We start from the raw sequence: 21,953 nt of genomic DNA on the forward strand, positions 1-21,953 counted from the left end.
TTATAAGTAAGAGCAAAAAAATTAATTGAAAATAAATCGCGAGATTATATATACTATTCAGAAATTAAAAAAGAATAAATAGAGGAAAATAAAAGCTAAAAGAGAATCGTATACATTGAAAATGATTATGTTTAAAAAAATCTGAATAAAGTATTTGAGATATGTATGTACATTTAAAAAAATAATTAAAATTATATACTTTCAATATACGTATATTGGAGGAAAAATCATAAGGGAGGGAGTGCTATATGATTTTAAATACCGACGTAATTTTGAACTTGACCCAGATTTTGCATATTGATATACATCAGTTCCACGTGTATAAGTCTCTGTACGAATTATAAATTAAATACATACATATATACATACATATATATATATATATATATATATATGTACGAATTATAAATTAAATACATACATATATACATATATATATATATATACATATATACATATATATATATATATATATGTATATATGTATGTATTTAATTTATAATTCGTACAAATATATATATATATATATATATATGTTTCCGTCAGTTTGCCTCGGAGTTGTCAACGAATGTCCATGCACGTGTTTCTTGTCACGTGCTTCAGGGTAACGATGACGTAATTTTGCCCTCGGCGAAAAGTGAAAATTTTCACCTTTACTTTGAAATTTTCCACCTCTCACGTTTCCGTCCTAGAGGAAAAGTTACGTGATCGATACCCTGAGGTCTCTGATGTCAGCGGGCTCGACGAAAGCGCCAATGTGGGAAGTTTCCGCGCCACGCGGAAGTGGCTCCATCAGCGAGCATTGGATTCTTTCCTTCTGTTTCTTTCCACTACGATCCGTGTGGGGTGAGTAATGTTCGCTGGAAATCGCGTTTTATCGCAAACATCCTGAATTTTACGTGACTCGAGACGCGAGGAGTGTGATCGCTGAATTTTCCACGATTCAATATATTCATATTTTTCAGATATATTTTTATCGAATATTTATATCAATTATAACGGTAACGCTAACCTCGCGGATCACACTTGGTCGCGTTTCCGACCTTCTCGTGTAACTCGCACATTTCGGAGGCACTTTTTCACGCGAATAATAGTACAAGTAATATATAGTATAAATAATAAACAAATTATTTGTATAGAGAAAATAAGTTGCGCTAGCAATCATCATGGTATGGATGGTGCACTATTTAACAGTCTATTTTCCTTTTATCTTTGTGTAGGGATCAATTATGGGAGCGTATAAGTATATGCAGGAGTTGTATCGCAAGAAGCAAAGCGATGTGCTTCGCTTCTTGCTGCGTATCCGGTGCTGGCAGTACCGTCAGTTGACCAAGCTACATCGTGCTCCCAGACCATCCAGACCTGATAAGGCTCGTCGTTTGGGCTACAAAGCCAAGCAAGGTAAATTACTTTTGGGATTATATACTTTAGACTTGTGTAAAAATATTTAATTTGATTGAAAGTATCTAGTTTGAATTTTTTTTTTACACAAAGGCAGTTAGTATAGTAACACGTAACGTAATCGCTTCAGATATATATAAGATGAAAGTTTTAGTTTCGATACCGGTTTAGCACTCTTGTGATCTATGAGAGTCATGGGGATATCACGCAAACTTGTCGAATTGTTTCTTTTTTTTTAGATTTGGACATTTTATACTACACACTTCCTATCTTGTGAGGAATGGCTCCATGACTGTTGGTAAATTTTTATATTCAAACTCAGTCTTATGTAATTATACTGAACTGCCTTTGTATTTGTGTCTTTATAATTAATATAAAGTTAGAGCAAAGTATGCAATATCACACAAAATTATATGATGAATTGGTTCATGCACCACTCTTATAGTTTCATGAAGAGAGTAATACCATACCAACTACTGAAATATATTTGATTAACTGAAATTGTGATTTATAGATGATAATGAATGCAAAGTAAACACAATATTTTTTACTTTTGCGATAGGTTTTGTCATCTTCAGAATTCGTGTGCGTCGTGGTGGACGCAAGCGTCCAGTTCCTAAGGGTGCGACTTATGGCAAGCCAAAAAGCCATGGTGTCAATCAGTTGAAACCCACGAGAAAATTACAATCGGTTGCTGAAGTAAGTTATTCACATATCTAAAGTTACAATTAAAAAAAAACTTAAATATATTAAAATATATGATGGACTGTATCAGTCACAAAAAAATTTCTAAAATTCTATTAATTAATGAACTGAACAAATTATATTTCTATGAATTGTAATGATGATAAAACTGTTTTACGATGAGTAACATTGATTTTTTTTTTCCTTGGATGTCTGAAGTTGCTATTTATCTAAAGATTATAATCTTGTTTTTCTATTAGCATTTCTTATTAAATATTATTTTACAGGAACGCGTTGGTCGCCGTTGCGGTGGATTGCGAGTGCTAAATAGTTATTGGGTAGCCCAAGACTCTTCATACAAATACTATGAAGTAATTCTGATTGATCCTGCCCACAAGGTAATATTCAAAATTTATTAATATTATTATCCTTAAAGTAACTACATTTGTTTTATTACAATTATTAACTGATATTTTTTACTTTCTTATCCTTGATATATAGGCGAGTTTTTTAATTCATCATGCAATTGATCAATTGATGAATTTAAAAACTCTCCTATATATCAAGAATAAGAAAGTAAAGAATATCAGTTAATAATTGTAACAAAACAAATATATCAATATATTTTCATTTTTAATGTACATATGATGATTATCTTATATCACGAATGAATAAACAATGATTTTTTATCTTCCTTGGATGTCTGAACACGAGATAAATTTCGAGAACTACCTTAAAAATTTATTTCTTGTAAATTAAAATCTTTTTTTCTTGTTTTAGGCAATCCGTAACGATCCTAAAGTGAACTGGGTATGCAATGCAGTACACAAGCACCGTGAGCTTCGTGGTAAGACCTCCGCTGGTAGAAGCTCGCGTGGATTAGGCAAAGGACACCGTTATTCTCAAACGATCGGTGGTTCGCGTCGTGCTGCTTGGAAGCGACGAAATACGCTATCTCTTCGCAGAAAGCGATAATTATATTATTTGTAACCTCCATGCAATACAAAATACATCATTTATTTGTTATACATTACATTATATCAATATTGTGATGTATTTTGTAAAACAAATAAATATCTTTTTCTTTAAGATTGTAAAATTTTAGTACGCAAGTATTATTAATTCCCATTTTCTTTTGGTTAAAATTTTTGCGAAAGTATTAATTTAAGGTATATTCAGCTTTAAATATTTAAGAGGATAAATTTATGGAAATTAAAGATTAAATTTAATAGAAAAAAATTGTTAAATTTAATATACAAAAGATAACAAATAAGAGGGAAAATTATTTCGAGTTCCTTTATTTCTTGATTATACGCATGCACTTTTTGAAACAATATATTAATAACAAGAGAAGTTGAGAGAAAAGCAATACAAAGCGTAAGGTATAAGTTTGAAAATAATTCACGTTTCTTTTTTTTGAAAAAAAAAATTTAATTGAACGTTTTGGGGTCCAGTTTTGGACCATCTTCAATACAATACAATACATAATAAAAAAAAAATAATAATTCATTGCCCAGGTCCAGACAACGATTTGTCCATAAACTTCTTTTTTGCAAAACAGAGCCACCATTTACTTGGCTTTCCATCCTCACCATAAACTTTTTCAACAATTCTAACAGCTGTTTCTTGTCTGATTTGATGAAGATACTGTCTCATAAGATCTGTAAAATTATCAGTAATATTAATGAAAAATATGAAAGATATATATTTTTTACTTTTGCATTATTCAATAGTGTATTGATACTTGCCAGCTTCAGCAGGACTGCTTGGTTTGGCATATACAGAATTCAAAGGAAAACCAGCATCACCAGGAATATCAAATTTAGAGATAGCAAGAGAAAACATTTCATTCATAGCTTGTGGTTGCGTTGCACATTTTTGTAACTTCTTCAAGCATTCGGTAATAAATAGAGTAATATAGATTAAAACTCTATCAGCCTCACTCTGTAAAAAAACATAGCTTTATGTATACAGAATTGTATTATTTCACAATATAAAACATTACCTTAATCTCATATGTCCTGAAGAATACATTTGCTTTAAAGAAATATAATGCCTCATCAATTATATCTTGTTCTTTGTTATTAAAAGGAGGCGCAGGACCTCTGAACGTGGTCTTGATTGGTAACAGTGCCATGTTTCCGATTGTGCCATGGCTCTTTGTGAAGCTTGAATGATACGCCTAATATTTGAACAATATATAAATAAAAAGATCTGAATTACAATTATGTGTTAGAGAAAGAGAGAGGGAAAGTTTGTATAAACCATTACTGATGAGATATATAACATATTTTCACTACAGTAATTAATCTCCATATATGTATTGTTTATCATCAAATGTATGTCATAAATTCTGTACACGATAATTTTCAAAATATTTAATTAAATGTTCGTAATGTGGGTAAAAAATTAAAGCAAAAATTTAATTAAAACTGAAAAAAGAGAAGCAAATAACATTGCATTATGGTTATGTCACTCGGGTAACGCCCTCGCAATTATATTTAGTTTGAAACATTTTTCTCGTTCATATTAATTTCAAATTTACTACAAAAACTTACGGGCATGATGACGATACAATAATTGGTCTCCTAACGGATATTTTCGTCTATTGCAGTGAATAATACATGGGCTGTTGTGCTATGACATTACGCGATACGTCAAACTATTGAACACTGATAAGCGGTGTGTTCTTATAGATGGCTGATGGCTTCACTATGTGATATTTATAAATACCTACCATTTTTAGATCTTTCTTCCTTTGTAATTAAAAAAAATTTGAATATGTCAAAATAATCTGCACATAATTCCTTCGTTAAAAACACTCTATAGAAGGATTATTCCTTTTTATTCAATTAAAGTGTGTAAAGTGTAAAGGGATAGATTATTGTGTAAAAATTTAAACTAAAAAGTATATCAAGAAAATATGTAAAAGAGATTAATTAAAAAGTTCAAGAATTCTAATTCTTAGACAGATATAAATAAATAAATATGTATATATTTTGATATATATATATATCAAAAAATTGATCAAAAGCTTATACATAGTATTATAAACATCAATATGTTAAGTTCTTAGGATTGTTTCTGTTTTAAATAAAATAATTTGTGCACTATTTACAAAGCTTTTGGCTCTCATTTATCTATTTTTTGTTAATGTTTTATTTAAATTCTAAAAGTCTTTATTCTTAATTTTTTCTTTATTAACCCTTTTATTTGTATACATTATTTTATGGATATATAATTAATATAAAATTAGTTTCATAACAGAATATATTTTAATGTAAGTATATTAGCGTATTATTACAATTAAATGCTTTGCATTAAATCATTATTTTAAAAAATCGTATATATTGCTAATGTATAAACAACACGCTATTGAAATGTGATTAAAATAATTGCAGATTCATCATTTCTGATACAAATAACACTCGGCAGTAAAATATAACATAATTATTATATAATACAATTGATAAAACTCACATGCATTAAAGATAAAAATAAATGCTATTTGGTTGAAAAAAAAGAGATTAATATTAAAAATTACAATTGTTTAAAGTTTAAAACTACTTATATATGTTAAAAATGTATAATTCGGAATTAAATTTTAATTAATAATACATAAAAAGACAGATAAAAATTTTTTAATTTGCAATATATAAAAAAAAGAAAAATTATTTTCATATATTCCTTATTTCATCATTAACATATTTTGTTGTAATTTATAACTATCAAATTTATACTGATTAATACTTATAATTTATATTCTGTAATATTACAAAGATAAAATATATACTAATCAAACGTTAAAATATTGAGACAATGTATAACGTCTCTATCCATAATTAAACAATTTAGTACTATCAACATTATTATTGGACAGAGTTTTGTTATTAAATCGATATTGACACTTGCTGTAAATCCGTCACATTAGCGTGCCCATGATTGGCATTTTTGACAAAAATCTATATAAATATCTTCATTTGTTTTCTATTCTAGAAATAGAGTTTTATTAATTGTTTGTTACTTTTACAAAGAGTTAATTATTGAATCACTAAGCATCTACTAGTATATTCTCATTATTTTTTAAAAAATAAAATTCTTTTTTTATTTTGTTAATAATTGCATTTTTACTCTTACTAGGCACGTTCTAATTGAGATTATATAAAATATCTTTCTTTGAGCCAGAAAGAGATAATGATATACCCATATAGCATACATATCTAAAAGACATTCAGAAAATATCCTAAAAATGTCTGGAGCGATAAAATTTACTTTGGAATATCTTCTAAATCATCTTTTGAATATGCTGTGTGGGTACAGTTTTAATAAATATATATTATTTTTTTAAATCTCATATATATATATATATATATATGTGTGTATATATATATATATATATATGTATATATATGCTGTTTTTCTTTAACGTTCAATATTTAGCTGTTTCAACTTGTAATTGATTGAATTGATTATTTTGATAAGTACGTTTTCAAAACTAGATACATATTTTGGAATATGCTACGATTGATATAATAGTTAATTGACATCTCTCAAGAGAGATTAATAAACTCGATATCGCTAAATATTAATTATTAAAATATTGATTGTTTTATAATAAAAAAATAAATCATTATATATATATATATATATATATATATATATATATATATCAAGTAAAAATTAATGTATACATATTTTCGCACACACCATACACACACACGTATACATACACTACACATAACGTAACGTTTACACATTATACAGTCGGACCTCTTATCCTACGACATTTTCGGTGCGGAATCTTTCCCTTAAACCTCTGATCCTACGACAAAAATTTGAGAGTGGGGGTATAATTCCCCTTTCGCGGTCGTAGTATGAGAGAATTTTTGTCGTAGGATAAGAAGTCCGACTGTATATACTCTTTTATCTTCTATATAAAAATATGATAATATAAAAAGAAATATTTCTCTTAATAAATTGCATTTTCATTTTCATTTAATAAATGAATAATGAATGAAATTTCACAGCGAAAAAATTTCCAATGTCAAACTCAAGAGACGTGAACTCAGAATGTTAGAAGCGTCGATGATCGCTTAAAAAAACCTGTGGTTGAACATTGTGGATCTTTTTCTCTGTGAAGTAAAGGTACACTTTCCGAATACTTATAGTGATTCCCGTACTCGTGTCTACAGTTATTATATGCCAAGTATTTTTGCAATCCAGCCTGTTGCTTGACATGATAGCGCTGAGACGGTTGCATATTTTTGTACATCCTTCTATACTTATCTTCCATCACTGACTTGTGTTTCTGCTCTACAACGAACGTCGGTGAAGAACCATTATTCCTTATTTTCCCTATAAATTTAATAATTACAAAGGAAATTTAATATAGAATATAATTAAATATAGAGAAGCGTAAGGTGAAAGCAACTAATCTTATAATTAATTGTTAGTATTGATGATAACAAAGATAATATTATCTCATAAGAAAAATATTATATTTTGAATGATATATTTATAATATTTTAAAATACCTTTTTCAATCGACAATAATAATCTAATGATCAAATGATCAAACGATAAATCTTCTTGTTCTGACGATTACAGCATAAAACACACAGCACATTAAAATGATTAGATGATATATAAATACCTGTTTTACCAACCATTCTGGCAATCCGTTTTATTCGAGCGATTTTCCGGATCATTTGAACTCTCATCGTCTTTAACGCACCTTATCAGGAACATTGTCAACCCCCCCACTATCGGAGGAACGCCGGCTAACAGGAAAGGCAAATCGTAGCTACCTAGTATTTATAACATATATTTTATTAATTATTAATTTTTGAAAAAAAATTTAAAGAAAAAAGATTTTTTGTTTTCTCATTCTATCGATGATGAAATAATTATATTAAGAACTTTACCAGTATGATCATACAGAAGTCCCGCGATGGGTGGGCCAACTGTTAGAGGTATAGAGCACATTCCTAAAAGAAAACCAATGGCCTGAGTCGCATCGTTGCGACCGCAAATATCGAATACAATCGGGCCAAGTAACGATATAAAGCATCCGTCGAACAGTCCCATGCCTAGCGAGATAGCCAGGAGCACGAGGAAGGACTTAGTGACCGGAAGAAGCATCGTGAGGATGCCGATACTTAGAAATGAAATCTAAAGAAAGAAAACAGGAGTCTATTTTTGGTATTTTTTTAGTTATATATTTCTAGTATAAATATTAAATATTTTACAAAAGAAAGAAAAGTGTAGCTTTGAATATTTTTCAGTTACATTTACCTGCTGTAACAATACTCGGTTCACTTTCGGCAAGTCAGCGATGTAGCCAAAAATTAAACGGCCAATACCGGAAGTGATACCGATGCACATGACCGGTAGTTTGCCATCGGCATCCTTGAACGTCATAGATACGAATTTTCCTATGTGAACATATGGGACGAAATATCTGCAATAAAACACAATCAATAGTTTTAATACCTATACAAATAGACCTATATATGTATATAATTGAACTCTATAATTAAATATAAAAAAAAAAAAAATAATAATTGTGCAATATAAGACAAATAATATTCATGTAAAAAGAAAAAATTTATAGGAGAAAGATTATAAATAATCACTCCAAATATCGTCATTTTATAAAATTTTTCAGACGAAACTAATCGAACGGCGATTAGTTGATGATTGTAGTAATTTATTGAAATTATCTATGAGGGTTTTAATCTTCATAACGTGATATGTTATTTATATCATGAACCGTGATAAACTGAGAGCGTATTTCATTTTTACATCGCAAAGTAATTGGAGCTAAGCGTAATGATTGTGCGAACAATCGACTCACCCGAAAAGGGCGAGAGGAATAGAAAGAGCCCATACGACATATCGTTTTTTCTTCCAAATAGATACGTTTACAAATTGTTTTAAACTATTTCGCAACGATTTCGCCTTATGTTGCGATTCATCTTCCGGCATATTCACTGAAAAAAAAATGCTTGCTTATCTTTTTATTTTCTCTTAATACATATGCACGTTATTAATAAACTCTAAATTAACTTTTAATCCATTTATAAATGTAATAATAACTATATAATATAAACTCTGCTTCGCGTGCATATTTATAATTTTAAAAGCAACTAAAGATGAAGTCATTTTTGCAAATTATTTTATGTAAATAAAAAAATTTAAATAAAATCCTCGTGATATTTTATATACATATAAGATTACGAAAAAAACGATAAAGAAATAAAGATACAAATAAAATCCTTGAAAACTTTAAAGGAAGCTCACGTGGTATCGGCTTGAAAAGAATCGCGCAGGCCATGATGATGGCCGTGAGCGCGGCCAGGCTTCTCAGTGTCCCTTCCAGACCTAAATGTCGTAACAGATACTCCATGAGAAATGGAATGAGCGTTGTGAATACGGAACTGCCGGCCGTGACGATGCCGTTCACCAAGCCTAGGTACTTCTTGAAATAGTGGCCCAATATCGCCAGGCTCGGGGTGTAAGCGAGACTCGCACCAAGTCCGTACATAACACCATATGTCAAATAAAGTAGTTCCACCTGATGAAACATAAAACGAGATATAGGTTTCTCCTTTATTGAGCGAGTTACAAAAATCATCATGAGGAAAAAGATATCTTTTTTTTTTCTACTACCTTATCCGTTAACAGCGAGGAAAGAAGCATGCCAACAGACGCGATCGCACCTCCTACGAAGGTGGTTATTTGGATGCCGAATTTATCCGTCAACATACCAGCGATCGGCGATAGGAAGAATGTAATTCCGATAGTTAACGAGCCAACTAAAGCTAAAAAAATTTCACTTTGAATTAGTTATCACATATAAAATCAGTCTTCCAAGATTAATTCAGGAGAGAATTATTTTTCTCAATAAAAAAAAAAAAATTATCTTTCAAAAATCTTTTTACATTGTTATCTTATCTCTAAACTTTGTATTTTTACATAAATATAATTGATCTTTTAATTAAAATTCTATATACATAAATCAGAATTCATTGGTATATGTATGTCTTATTACATTTGATCGGGATTAATTAAGGGCTGAAATTCTGAGACAATAAACATACAGTAATAATGGATGAGGAAACGATTATGCCAATTAGAGATCGCGACGAACAATAGGAAGCACGTTGCAAATTAATAGCGCGTATCTAGGTCGGCATTTTATGAATTACATTTATTTTTCGAGATGGGAACAATTAAGTTGTTTGAGCAGCACATCAAGTAGTATGAATTAACCTCTATTACTGTAAATGAATGTCTAATTATCGGACAATTTAGATCCTTGATTTAAGGGCATTACCCATGTAAACAATTAATCTCGTTGGTGACTTTTAATTTATGTATCGAGCAAATGATTCTTCCTTTCGTTACTCAATTTGAGTAGATTTAAATATGAAAAAAGATAAAAGAGAGAGAGAGAGAGAGAGAGAGAGAGAGAGAGAGAGAGAGAGAGAGAGAAAGGAAAATATATAATATTAATAACAATAATAATGAAAGACGTTGCTCGTGTAATCGATAGCGTTATCGAATAGACGAACGGATTTACAAGCATAAAGAATTCAGATAATGAGGTTCATCGAACCGCTTCATACACTCGTGGTCGTGATATCTCGAATATCCACGGGTGATCTGTTTGAAAAATTGCGATATAATTAAATTCTCGCCGACGACATAAATTGTCAATTGTTGTCTGAATTGTACATATATACGCACAAACATATAATTATAAATATTTTTTAACTACTTGAATATACACTCAGACAGCACAAAATATTCTAACAACATGAAAAGTTAAGATGCGGTAATTTAGAAGAATATAATAAGCTAGGTGATGAGTGTAAAGTGTGTAAATTTTGTAACAGAGGATGGGTTAATATTGAACACTTTGTATCGGAATGTGTGGTGACGAAGGAATGGTTTAGTGAGTTAGGTGACGAATGCGCTGAAGACACAGAATAACAAGAATTTTCAATGACGAATTAGATGTGAAGAAAAGGGTATTGTTAAAAAGATTTTGGAAGGAGAAAGAATTTAGAAAGAATAAGAGTTTATGTGAGAATGTGAGAGAATATATAAGGGCAGATTTAGGAATTAAAATTTAGATAAGGTATTTATATTTTTTTTTTTTAAGGTATTTATGGTATTTAAGATAGATGAGTAGGCATAATGTATTGATGTGATCGAGGAAAGGTATGAAAGAATGTGTGATTTCGACTTCTAATCCAAGTCCCTTCTTGGCTTATATGCTGATGAATAAATTATATATATATATATATATATATATATATATTCTAACAACATGATTTCCATATATCCTGAGAATATTGCGAAAAAAATTGTATTGTTGGAATATATATACTTTATAAGTCCTCTTGATAGATATTCTTAATAAATAAGAATATATTTTCTTTTTTACATAATATTTTTTTGAAATATCTTATTTATATAAATTAAGTAAAGCTATGTATATTTACTTGTCAAAATTTTAGTAATTAGTAAATTATTGTCATTAATAATCCTAAATATATTAAATAATAATGGTAAGAAAATATCCTATTCAGTGTATATATATTCTTATATGTTAAGAATATCTGAAATTATTCTGTTCTTTAGAAGATTTTTCTTTTAAATTAAAAGGATCTTTTTAGCACTTATTTTTTTCAAAGGAAGATATTACAAATGAAATATTCTTAAAATGAGAATATATAATTTTTTCAACGTATGCATGTCATTTTGGGACCAAATATTATCTGAAAATTTATTTAATATCCAAAGAAGACTCTTATAATTTAAATATTATTATATAATATTCTGTAGACAGAATGTGACTGTCTACTTCTAGTATTCAATTAAAAGTATAAAAACTCTGTTCACATACTAATTTAGAATATTAATTCTGAAAATGTTTAAACATTCTCCTATGTCATTCTATAAAAAAAACTTAAGTTATGTAGGCGCAGCCCATTATTCATTATATTATTCATGCATATAGCCTTGTTATTGGATTATAATGTTATTTAATTACACTAAAAAATTGTATTCTCGAAACGTAGAAACCTTTTATAAACTGTTTTTTAAATAAATGTCTACTAAAATGTCTATTTAAAATTGTTTATTATCATTGGGATTAATAATTCTAAATATTAATGTAAATAAATAATAGGGTAAGAAAATATCCTTTCTTATTCAGTATATTTTCTTTCAGTATATTAGAATATCTGATATTATTCTTTTAAAGGATTCCTTTCTTAAACCGACAATAAAAGGATCTTTTTGACGCTTATTTTAGAGAAAAAGATATTATAAAGATAAAATATTCTCTCAAAATGAGAATATAATTTTTTCGATGTAGATTTCAACTATAGAATTATGAATTTCTGTTGGCTATGGTTGGCTATTATCAAATTGAAAAAAATATTTATCCAACATATCACCAATTGCCTAATTCAAGAATTGACATCAAAGATTTAATATAAATGCTTAAAATAATCAAAACGCTACGTCAAAATTATAACATACACTAGATATGATATAATTTAATAAGCATTCTCATAATTGTCCGAATTTATCATTAAAGTAAATCAAATCGTGGCAAGTCGGTTCTCTTTGAACTAAGCATATTTGTGCCTTATCATTAAATAAACACTTTGGTTTGAAATCGATACTTAATTGCCATAATCTGTGCAAAGTATAACGAAGCAAAGGAAATGATGTATGTGTAAATGTTTTTGTATATAATATCATTACAGTGCTTATGCTGTGTGTTGTTTTTTTTAAACTTTCCTACCAATTTTTTTGGCCGAATTACATGACTTTAAAATTAAATCTGTATTTTTCCAAAATGTTGTCGACATTTGGCAAAAAATTGTCGTACATAGACAGAAAATTAGAAAAACATTTTAAAGTTTGAAGTTTCAGTTTTAAGCTAAGATTAAGTCTGATTTATGCTATAATCAATAACTTTATACAGTTATTTGATAACTAATCACCAACGTCAACAATGTTAAAGGTTGAATATACGAATTCAATTTTTAATTTGTTAAAGAATAATTTATACAAAAGTTAAGTAAGCTTGTTATTTTATTGTTAACGATAGTTTTTTTTAATTTTTTCAGTACTTACATTATTACTAAAAAATAGGAAAAATTTTAAACTTCTTAATGTTGTAATTTTGGCCATGATTGTATATTACAGTCAAATGTATAATGTCGTTTATACATTGCATTTATCTAACTCATTATAAAGTAGAATAAAAATAATAATATATAATAATAATGTAATAAATAAAACGACATGTACGCACACGTATTAAAGAATCATATAACATCATAAAATTATATCCTACCAATAAATCAGTTATTAGCAAACACGAAATTGAATTTGGCCATGAGTTTGAGTGGTAACAAACCGATTATTTTACATAATGAAAAATTGGTTAAGAAGAGAGAAATAGCTGAAATTTTTTTCATCAAAAAATTTAATTCCACGATTAATCAAACATTTAATTTTCTACAAAAATTTAAAAACAAAAGTTTACAAACTCATGATGACATAACGTGTCTCGTTGTGTGCGTTTATTTAAATTTATTAATCATTGATTTTGGTCGAAACGTCGTGTTAATAAATTAAATGATTTTGGCTAGCTCGTTTTAATTAACCCCTTGTTAATAATAATAATAATCTATATGTATTTTAATATATTAATATATTATTAATATAATATTATTATTTATGATAATAAATTATATATATTTAACATATTATTATACATATATAATTATATAATTATAAGTATATAATTATACATATATAAACTATATGTCTTTCTGACTGACAGATATCGTACCTGCTTTGGAAGACACTTCAGCTTCACCGGCCTCCGTGAGTCGTTTTTGGAGCTCCGGATAGATGAGAGAATAGGTGTTGATAATGCTGAAGAGCACGCCGTTTATCGTGAAGCTGCCGATCATGATCATCCAGGCCCTCAGGCCGCCATCGGGCGGTTCGACGACCATCCTCGTCGGCTCGCTATCCAGATCCTCGTCGAGCTCCTTTCGCGCCTCGTTTCCGACGTTCATCGTGTCCTCTGCTTTGTGAACTCTTCTTGACTTCCCGATCGACGCATCGATCGTCACTGCCGATGCCGCGCTCTCGGCCAGAAGAGGGTTGCCCTCACTCCAATCAGAAGTGTCGGGGTCGGCCTGACGACGTTGCACATGGCTCGCTGGGTAGCTCGGATTATTCGTGGCTGTACAATCCATCGTTCGGATCGACGCGGTGGCATTATTTTCTGGAGCAAAGCCACCGTCGTCGCCGCGATCGGCTCCCTCATCGGTCGTCATTGTTATCGAAAATTATTTTCGTCGATTATTAACACCGCTCCTTCGAAAGATATCTGTAAACTTAACATAAAAATATTGTTACAACAGATCGTCAGAGATTCATTTTTTAACATTATATCCCCCTAGTAATAAGCTAAATTAATACAAGATTTTATATTAAGATATTATTGCCTTACACATTTTTTATTTTAAAATATATTACATATAATTTTAAAATTATTTTAAAATATTTTAAATTATTATTATAATTAATACTAACATCTTGTGTCACGTAATGCGATTTTTCGTGCAAGTTTGCTTGTTGCAGCGTTTTACAAAGCAAAATAGGCGCTATTTTTTCATTTAAAAAAATTTTTTTATTTTCTTCAATGAAAACCTGTTGCGCACTCAGGTAGCTCAGCTTGAAGTAAAACGCGTAGAACGCAGGATACGTAGCAAATTACGCATGCTATCCAACATCGTAAAAAATCGCATCGTGTGGAATAGATATTAAAATTTTTGCAACTCATTGAGATTGTTTCACTGAAAATAATTTTAATATCTAGTTTATAGATTAAAGCTTAATTCTTTGAGAAGTTTATTTAACAATCCACAAGTCGAAAAAAATACAAAGATTCTGAATAATGAATTAATTGACGGATAAATTAATCAATAGTAATCTAAAAAATTATTATTATACGTTATGTGCGGTGAAAAAAAGAGAGAGAGTCGCAGCACTTTTCGGAATATATATACCAAAATGTAAAAATAATTTCATCGAAAAGAGAAAAAAATATTCCATCCAGCACGAATATATATATGTACGTCGCATATAAAAGATATGCAATGCTATATGTGCTACACCGTTACATAAAAGTCTGCAATGTAAAAGACTTGATGAGTCTTTGAAGCTGAAGAATACAGCTCCAAAGACTGCAGCTTAACCGTTTAACTAACTCTGCCGATCTAGCACATCGGTATCAAGAGACCGGTAGTGTCTCGCATCAAGTCACGCGTAGCAACAGTGAAACGGATCTATACGGATTTTTTTATCTTTTATCGGATCTCTGGATTAGATCGATCGAAATTTAATTTAATTGATCTGTAACGGAATCGATGAAAGAGTCAAACAAATAATAAAACAAAAGGTTTATCACCAAGTGCAAATTCTATTAGTGTTTCGCTTGCAGATATTATTAGTTGGTTTTTGACAATAATGGTGTCCAATGTTCATCGAGATTTGATGACCAAAAAGGAAATGGATACAGGCAAAAGTTAGCGCACGTTTATAGCAGGATTAATTTAGTATGTACTCGAGCAATCTGTGTGTCTCTTGATAATTTTCAATACTTTTGTTTTGAATATATAATATACGTAAAATAAAACATTATTTATTGTATATACGAAGTCATTAATGTTACTTTATGCAACTTGTTTCATTCTTAGCTTTGCAAGATGGATATTAATATCTATTGTACGCCATAATTATGGCGTGCAATTTCTAATGGAAAATTTATAAATGTGTTTTAATCTTATCTGAGAAAAATTCGGGCTCAGTTACTTCTTGATTCAATTATTTTAACTGCTATAATTTAGAAGTAAAAAATTTACAGCAAATAAAATGAATGTGTGATTCATTCTTATTACGATAAATATTAATAAACTTATTTTTTATATAAACATATTTTATTAATGGAAACGATAAGGCTCTAATGTAAAACAAATTAAAAAGGAAAACAACTTTCTTGCGCCTTAATTTCTTACGCTTCTCTTTCATTGACCGTTATTTTTTTTTTAATTAACATATTTTCTGTTTAGATAAAAAGAAAAATTTTATTGACATAAATATATATCAACAAATATTAATTACTGGAATAATATCAAACAATTATCAAGTTAATATTGATCTGTTATATTAATAATACATTTTTAGTCAATAAATAATTATCAATTTACGTTGTTTTGTTTATTCGTTTATCAAAATTAAATTACTGTTCCAAATTATTATACATATATATATGTACAAATAAATTAGTTTTTAAAGCTAAACAGATTAAAGATATTAAATTTATTTAGCAAGTTATTTACCCATATGAGTTAATAATGCATTTTATCTTATTGCGAAATATATACGTATATTGTTTCGAAATATTGCTTCTTAAATAAAGTACATTAACCTTATTACTACATTTTAACTGCAGTAAAGTGCACCGTCTACATTTAAGTGGAATAATAATCATATTTGCTGACGAGACGTCAATTTTATATTGTACAAATTCTTTACATACTATTCATTTTGTTAACCATTCAAAAATTCTCGTATTTTTTAAATATATTTCTGATAACATCATGAAATGATAAAATTTGTTAAATTAAAAAAATTTTTCAAATTTTAAACTTTGAATTTTTCAACAACAAGCACTCTATTTAGCATCTTAGAATCATGATCTCAAAGTTTTGCGCAATATTTTATATATTATTTATGATTCACGACATGCTACTTTCATTGACATGACTTCATATTCTTCGCGAGTCGCGCACGAGTTAAACATTTAATAGTCTTCAACAATTTAATAATCTTCCAATAGCGTATCAATCATCAAACATGGTTTTTTATAAGCTTTAAAAAAATTAAAGCTGAAGTACAAACAATCTTTTTCTTTTTTTTCGTAGATTTCATATAGATGCAAGTTAAGAATGTAACAAAAAAGATAATAATAAAAAAATGTATTTTTAATAAAATGTACATTTAATGTACTTTTAATAAAATATTAAAAATACATCACAGATAACTACATTAAAAATAAATTCGAAAACTTGAGTGATATTATTAGAAAATTAATGTTAACATTATCAACAAACACATATGGGTATACATCACATATATATTTTAAAAACATGTCAGGTATATCTTTATTGAACTTCATTGAATGTAATAATAGAGAAGACAAGAGAATTATCTTGACAAAAGAGTAAAGTGATCATTTATGGAGTAAAATATTTTAAAGAAAAAAATATTTTTCAGAAAAAGAAAGAAAGGATATTAGATCTCATTAACTTTTATTTTAATAGTATTTTGTTTTTTACATAAGAACTGATTATACATATATGTATATATTATAGAAGAAAATATATTACATGTAATAAAATGTTAAAGAGAGGGAGAGAAAGAGAGAATTTAATAAATTTTATAAAAATACTTAAGAGATTATCAAGTATTTGATATATTTTTCGAATTTTTTAGGCTTTTCCATAAAATTTAATTTTTAAATAAGCAATTTTTTTGTAAGTAATTTGTAATTTTTGGAAGTAATTATTTTTTTATTTATTAAATACTGCATATTAATTGATACTGGAGAATATATGTTAAGCAAATGGCAATATGCTAAAATTATTGTTTAATATAGAGAGATATTTTAAAAATAAAGCTTCATGTAACAACAATTTTTGATACATACACAAAACCGTATATAATTTTTAATTACTTACTGTTATCGTCTGAAAAAAAACAGTCATTAAGATTAAGCGTACAAAATATTTTATCAAGAAGGCTCGACATTCAAAAACTGAAAGATTAACAATTGAACGCGCGATGTTACTTGGTACGTAATTATGTAAAATATATTACATAATACGTACATAATTATGTAAAAAGAAGAAAATCTTTTAATTCGGTTTGTATAAAAGTTGGTGTTTTTCTAAGCTATATTAAAAAATTATCGTGTTAAGGTATATCCATGGATATTTACTACTATATTTATCAAGCTATTGCATCAGCCGGTATAAAAGACGGACATCACGTGTCAAATAATCATGAAACACAAACGCCGACATCAAGATATTTGTATGTGGCCACCTGAAGATTTTTTTGACCTTGTGTCTGGACAAAATTACGCTTGATTAGTGGAATAAGTTCTTAGAATCAGAGACCTCAACTTTGCAAAACATTTTGTACAATTTTCTCGCATGCTGCATATTTCTAATAATTAAACTTTTTTAATATTGTATGTTACATATTATAATTATCTTGGCTAATCGAAATTACGTTTAAAAGAGCATCTAGACGAATAATTTAAATATATGACTTTTTTTTAAATAATAATTTCTATTTCACATACTTTTTATCTTACGAGAAGAAAGCATTTAACCATCCCAATATCAAATATCCATTAATTTTATCATTGAATGCCTACAAAGAACAAATCTCAGATGGGCCTAATGATTCATCGACTAAAATTACGTGTCCAAGAAACACTTATATACAAAAGGTCGTGTTTCTATTTGGCGTGATGCCAATTCTAGGGCGGATATACTAGTTCTAAAATTCAGAGAGATTTCTGTTCTGAGTTACACATATGCATTTTCAGTAACAACATTATAGTAGCAAATCCCGCAAGAAGTACTTATCGGTCAAAAAAATGTTTTATTCTCAGAGAATTACTTTCAGAAATATCTCTTCTGGTAAAAATTAATATCATTTCCTCACCTATTCCAATGTATAACATAGATTTTGTACGAATCTTTAAATTTTTTTCCATATGAAACTTATCTCTTTTTTAATATCTTTAAAAATTGTTAGAAATAGCATATCATTTTTAAATAAATTTAATAATCAATCAATTAAATTATATTTACTTATATTTTCATGCAATAACTCTTTTGATATTCAATTTATTACTATATAAATTTAAATTTAAATTCTAATCGAGAGAGATTCACGCTGCTCCGATAGCACGTGGTAGGAATATACGTATAATGGTCGGAAATGGTGTGAGAGATTACCCGGTTCAGACGATCCTCGAGCGTGGCAGCGAGTGCGTCAGATATGTGTATCTGATGAAAAATTACAAACTTCAACGGAAAGGCGTCGGCTCCGTCCTCGGACGGAGTCAGTGGCGGCGAAAGAAGACACAGAGAGAGAGAGAGAAAGAGAGAGAGAGAGAGAGAGAGAGGGAGAGAGAGAGAGAGAGAGAGAGAGAGAGAGAGAGAGAGAAGCAGAAGAAGAAAAAGAAGAAAAGGAAAAAGAAAACGCGAAGCGCCCGACTAATCGCCCTCGAGGATCGACTGACCGATCGCGCCGTCGGACATAAACTAAGGAGGCGACCGGCCTCGGAGACGGATTGGGGAAGAGGTCGAAAGTTCCAAGAGAATATGCTCTAATGAATCAAGAGAGAAACTAACTAAGCGAGAGAAAGATGGAGCGAACGAAAGAGAAGAGCAGACGTGACGGAAGAGAAGGAGGGAGAAATGAAGGCGGGACACCGATAAGTCGACATGAATAAGAACACAGCTATTGGCGACGTGTGAAATATATGCGTGAATTCGGCTCGTCAGACGAGTGCCATAGTATTTCTAATTATACTTTATGCATTTTTGATAACGATATTCTTCCCGGTAAGTAAAGCACGGTGGAAAAAAAAACGGAACGCCAGAAAATAGCAAGATGACAGAACGCACGTGGTAGTCACGTGACAAGAAATTTTGGACAATTCTGATCGCTATATGATTTTGTTCTAAACCTGAGAAGCTAATTGAAGCTATCGATTTTTCGACGATCCGGTAAAGCTCGTATCAGACTACGTTGAAGATTGAAAATTGACCAATCAGGATAAATAAATTTTAGTTATTTTCTGCTTTGCTCAATCTTTAATTTTAATGCACAATTTGATACGGGCTTAATAAGATACGAGAATATATTGTCAGACAAAGAGAAGAAAAGAGAGAGAGAACGCATAAAGTCTCTAAAAAAATCTTTCAAAAAGGATAAATATAACTCACTTTAATTTTTTAATGCTAACATTAAGATATTGGCACATGAATCGTTGGTAAAAATTATCATTTGTTATATCTATAAATTTCAAAAATAAGATAATATCCTAAATTATATATAAAAGTAATGAAATTATTATTAAAAAATTTGCATAAAAATATAAATATATTTTAAAAAGATGATTGTCTGCATATTTATAATGCAATAATGATAGTTATTAATAAATACATACCATTTATCAATTCACCATTTAGATATTTAATATAAAATATTAATATTGTTGAATATTGTTAAAAACCGATAAATATTTTTAATATTCTTATTTTCCAATAATTTCTTGTCACAAGTATACTTGTCAAATATGTATTTTTCTTTTATGGAAAAGGGAAGACAGTGTTATACATTTTAGTGTATGTATATTGCAACTTTTCAAAATTTTCACTGAAAATATAAATAATAATAAAATTAACATAAATTTATGTTGCAGTATAAAAATATCCATTGTTAATATAAATTAATATTTTATATACAATCTATACAAATACAAAAAGAATTAATATACTTGTATAGATCTTTAATCTAATAATACACATACACACACATATGGATTTTTAATGTAAGAAAAAATATATAGAAAGTTTATATATTAAGTCTTATAAAAATCCTATTTTACTTATAATATAATATATATACTACATGTTATTGTACTCTAATTGCAAAATTCAAGTATTGTATTCTAGTTCAAAATTTTATAATTGTTGACATAAAAAGTTGTTAAATAAAATTGAAAAGCAAACAAAAATATACATATTATTGGAAGCATATATTATTATATGTGCAGCAATATATACATACTTCCAATAATATTTATTAATCAAAATATTTATCCATTTAAAAGAAAATTTCCCTTTTTTATCACATTAATAATATCACATTAATAATCTCATAGAATTTTAAAAGACAAATCTTTTATTGTATACATATATGTGTACACAATAAGTCTAATATTTTATATGTCATAGAAAAATTTATATATGGAAGATAAGTTTAATAAAAAATTGTGCACACAGTTTTAAGCAATTCAAAGTATAAAACCGACAATATAATTGAAAATTTCGGCTAAACTTAAACGTCTTATCACACCTAACTGAATATGACCTATATATATATTTGACTGACTAACCTACTGACTTTGAAAAAGATACTGATCAAGATATATGAACCATATAGTGCGATCGATTGTCACGTACCACGAGTAACGTATACGATTAATCTCCATATTACACGAACAATATTTCACTGCCACGAGAGAAGCTCCGATTAATTCTTAACCAACAACTTGTGACGTAATATCGACGTAAAACTCGGAGATGGTAACGTAATCGGCCAAGTGACATGCGCCAGCTATAAAGAAAAAAATTGCTGTTTTATCGTTGTAAACGGGCTCGTGTAAATTTTACATATTCTCTATTATATTTCGAACATTAGGGAACACGCTCGGAACACGTTACATAACATCTCGCATGAACAACATAAACGTAATAGATGCGAAACACACCAAAGCTGGGACAATTGGTTTTCATCGATAAGTTATTGATTAAAAAGAGTGTCAGCTGATCGCAAATTGAAAGTATCTCTTATCATTAAATAAATTGATGAACCGATAATTTAGATATCTAACATGAATAATACAGCTTGTGACAATTTTTGAAAATTTATGCAGAAAATAAAAAACGAAT

General features: G+C 28.8%; 3 protein-coding genes across 10 annotated transcripts; 1 reads left to right on the forward strand and 2 right to left on the reverse strand.

Annotated features, from left to right (window-relative positions):
• Positions 1-724: 724 nt before the first annotated feature.
• Rpl15 (ribosomal protein L15) lies at positions 725-3,184 on the forward strand. 2 transcript variants are annotated; one of them, XM_072900214.1, is made up of 5 exons: positions 725-846; positions 1,221-1,401; positions 1,964-2,100; positions 2,373-2,483; positions 2,866-3,184. In XM_072900214.1, the coding sequence occupies exons 2-5, from the start codon at positions 1,230-1,232 to the stop codon at positions 3,058-3,060; spliced, it is 615 nt and encodes a 204-aa protein (XP_072756315.1). In that variant the 5' UTR covers positions 725-846; positions 1,221-1,229; the 3' UTR covers positions 3,061-3,184. The 2 variants fall into 2 exon arrangements, with proteins under 2 accessions (XP_072756315.1, XP_072756316.1); XM_072900215.1 differs by lacking the exon at positions 725-846 and adding an exon at positions 984-1,099.
• A 307-nt stretch (positions 3,185-3,491) lies between these two features.
• Arpc3a (Actin-related protein 2/3 complex, subunit 3A) lies at positions 3,492-4,802 on the reverse strand. The gene is made up of 4 exons (XM_072900217.1): positions 4,644-4,802; positions 4,091-4,267; positions 3,834-4,029; positions 3,492-3,746 (listed from the first exon to the last, which is right to left on the reverse strand). The coding sequence occupies exons 1-4, from the start codon at positions 4,647-4,649 to the stop codon at positions 3,592-3,594; spliced, it is 534 nt and encodes a 177-aa protein (XP_072756318.1). The 5' UTR covers positions 4,650-4,802; the 3' UTR covers positions 3,492-3,591.
• Positions 4,803-6,762: 1,960 nt separating this feature from the next.
• Positions 6,763-21,752, reverse strand: Kar (monocarboxylate transporter 10-like protein kar). 7 transcript variants are annotated; one of them, XM_072900596.1, is made up of 9 exons: positions 21,465-21,752; positions 13,970-14,518; positions 9,757-9,908; positions 9,388-9,661; positions 8,942-9,077; positions 8,380-8,545; positions 8,010-8,256; positions 7,752-7,892; positions 6,763-7,440 (listed from the first exon to the last, which is right to left on the reverse strand). In XM_072900596.1, the coding sequence occupies exons 2-9, from the start codon at positions 14,463-14,465 to the stop codon at positions 7,151-7,153; spliced, it is 1,902 nt and encodes a 633-aa protein (XP_072756697.1). In that variant the 5' UTR covers positions 14,466-14,518; positions 21,465-21,752; the 3' UTR covers positions 6,763-7,150. The 7 variants fall into 7 exon arrangements, with proteins under 7 accessions (XP_072756697.1, XP_072756696.1, XP_072756694.1 ...); XM_072900595.1 differs by having other exon boundaries at positions 13,970-14,525; positions 21,398-21,752; XM_072900593.1 differs by having other exon boundaries at positions 13,970-14,525; positions 21,465-21,751.
• Positions 21,753-21,953: the final 201 nt, after the last annotated feature.

This window comes from Anoplolepis gracilipes, chromosome 10, assembly GCF_047496725.1.
Source record: "Anoplolepis gracilipes chromosome 10, ASM4749672v1, whole genome shotgun sequence".
NCBI classification, from domain to species: Eukaryota; Metazoa; Arthropoda; class Insecta; order Hymenoptera; family Formicidae; genus Anoplolepis; species Anoplolepis gracilipes.

Excerpts from the sequence above, each read along its gene's own strand:
- Rpl15 (XM_072900214.1), top strand. The coding sequence starts at position 1,230 with ATGGGAGCGTATAAGTATATGCAGGAGTTGTATCGCAAGAAGCAAAGC. Across the intron at positions 2,101-2,372 it reads AATTACAATCGGTTGCTGAA|GAACGCGTTGGTCGCCGTTG; the intron begins GTAAGTTATTCA and ends ATTATTTTACAG. Across the intron at positions 2,484-2,865 it reads TGATTGATCCTGCCCACAAG|GCAATCCGTAACGATCCTAA; the intron begins GTAATATTCAAA and ends TTCTTGTTTTAG.
- Arpc3a (XM_072900217.1), bottom strand. Across the intron at positions 4,030-4,090 it reads TCAGGACATATGAGATTAAG|AGTGAGGCTGATAGAGTTTT; the intron begins GTAATGTTTTAT and ends GTTTTTTTACAG. Across the intron at positions 3,747-3,833 it reads AAGCAGTCCTGCTGAAGCTG|ATCTTATGAGACAGTATCTT; the intron begins GCAAGTATCAAT and ends ATAATTTTACAG.
- Kar (XM_072900596.1), bottom strand. The coding sequence starts at position 14,465 with ATGACGACCGATGAGGGAGCCGATCGCGGCGACGACGGTGGCTTTGCT. Across the intron at positions 9,662-9,756 it reads CCTCGCTGTTAACGGATAAG|GTGGAACTACTTTATTTGAC; the intron begins GTAGTAGAAAAA and ends ATGTTTCATCAG. Across the intron at positions 8,546-8,941 it reads ATTCCTCTCGCCCTTTTCGG|ATATTTCGTCCCATATGTTC; the intron begins GTGAGTCGATTG and ends GTTTTATTGCAG.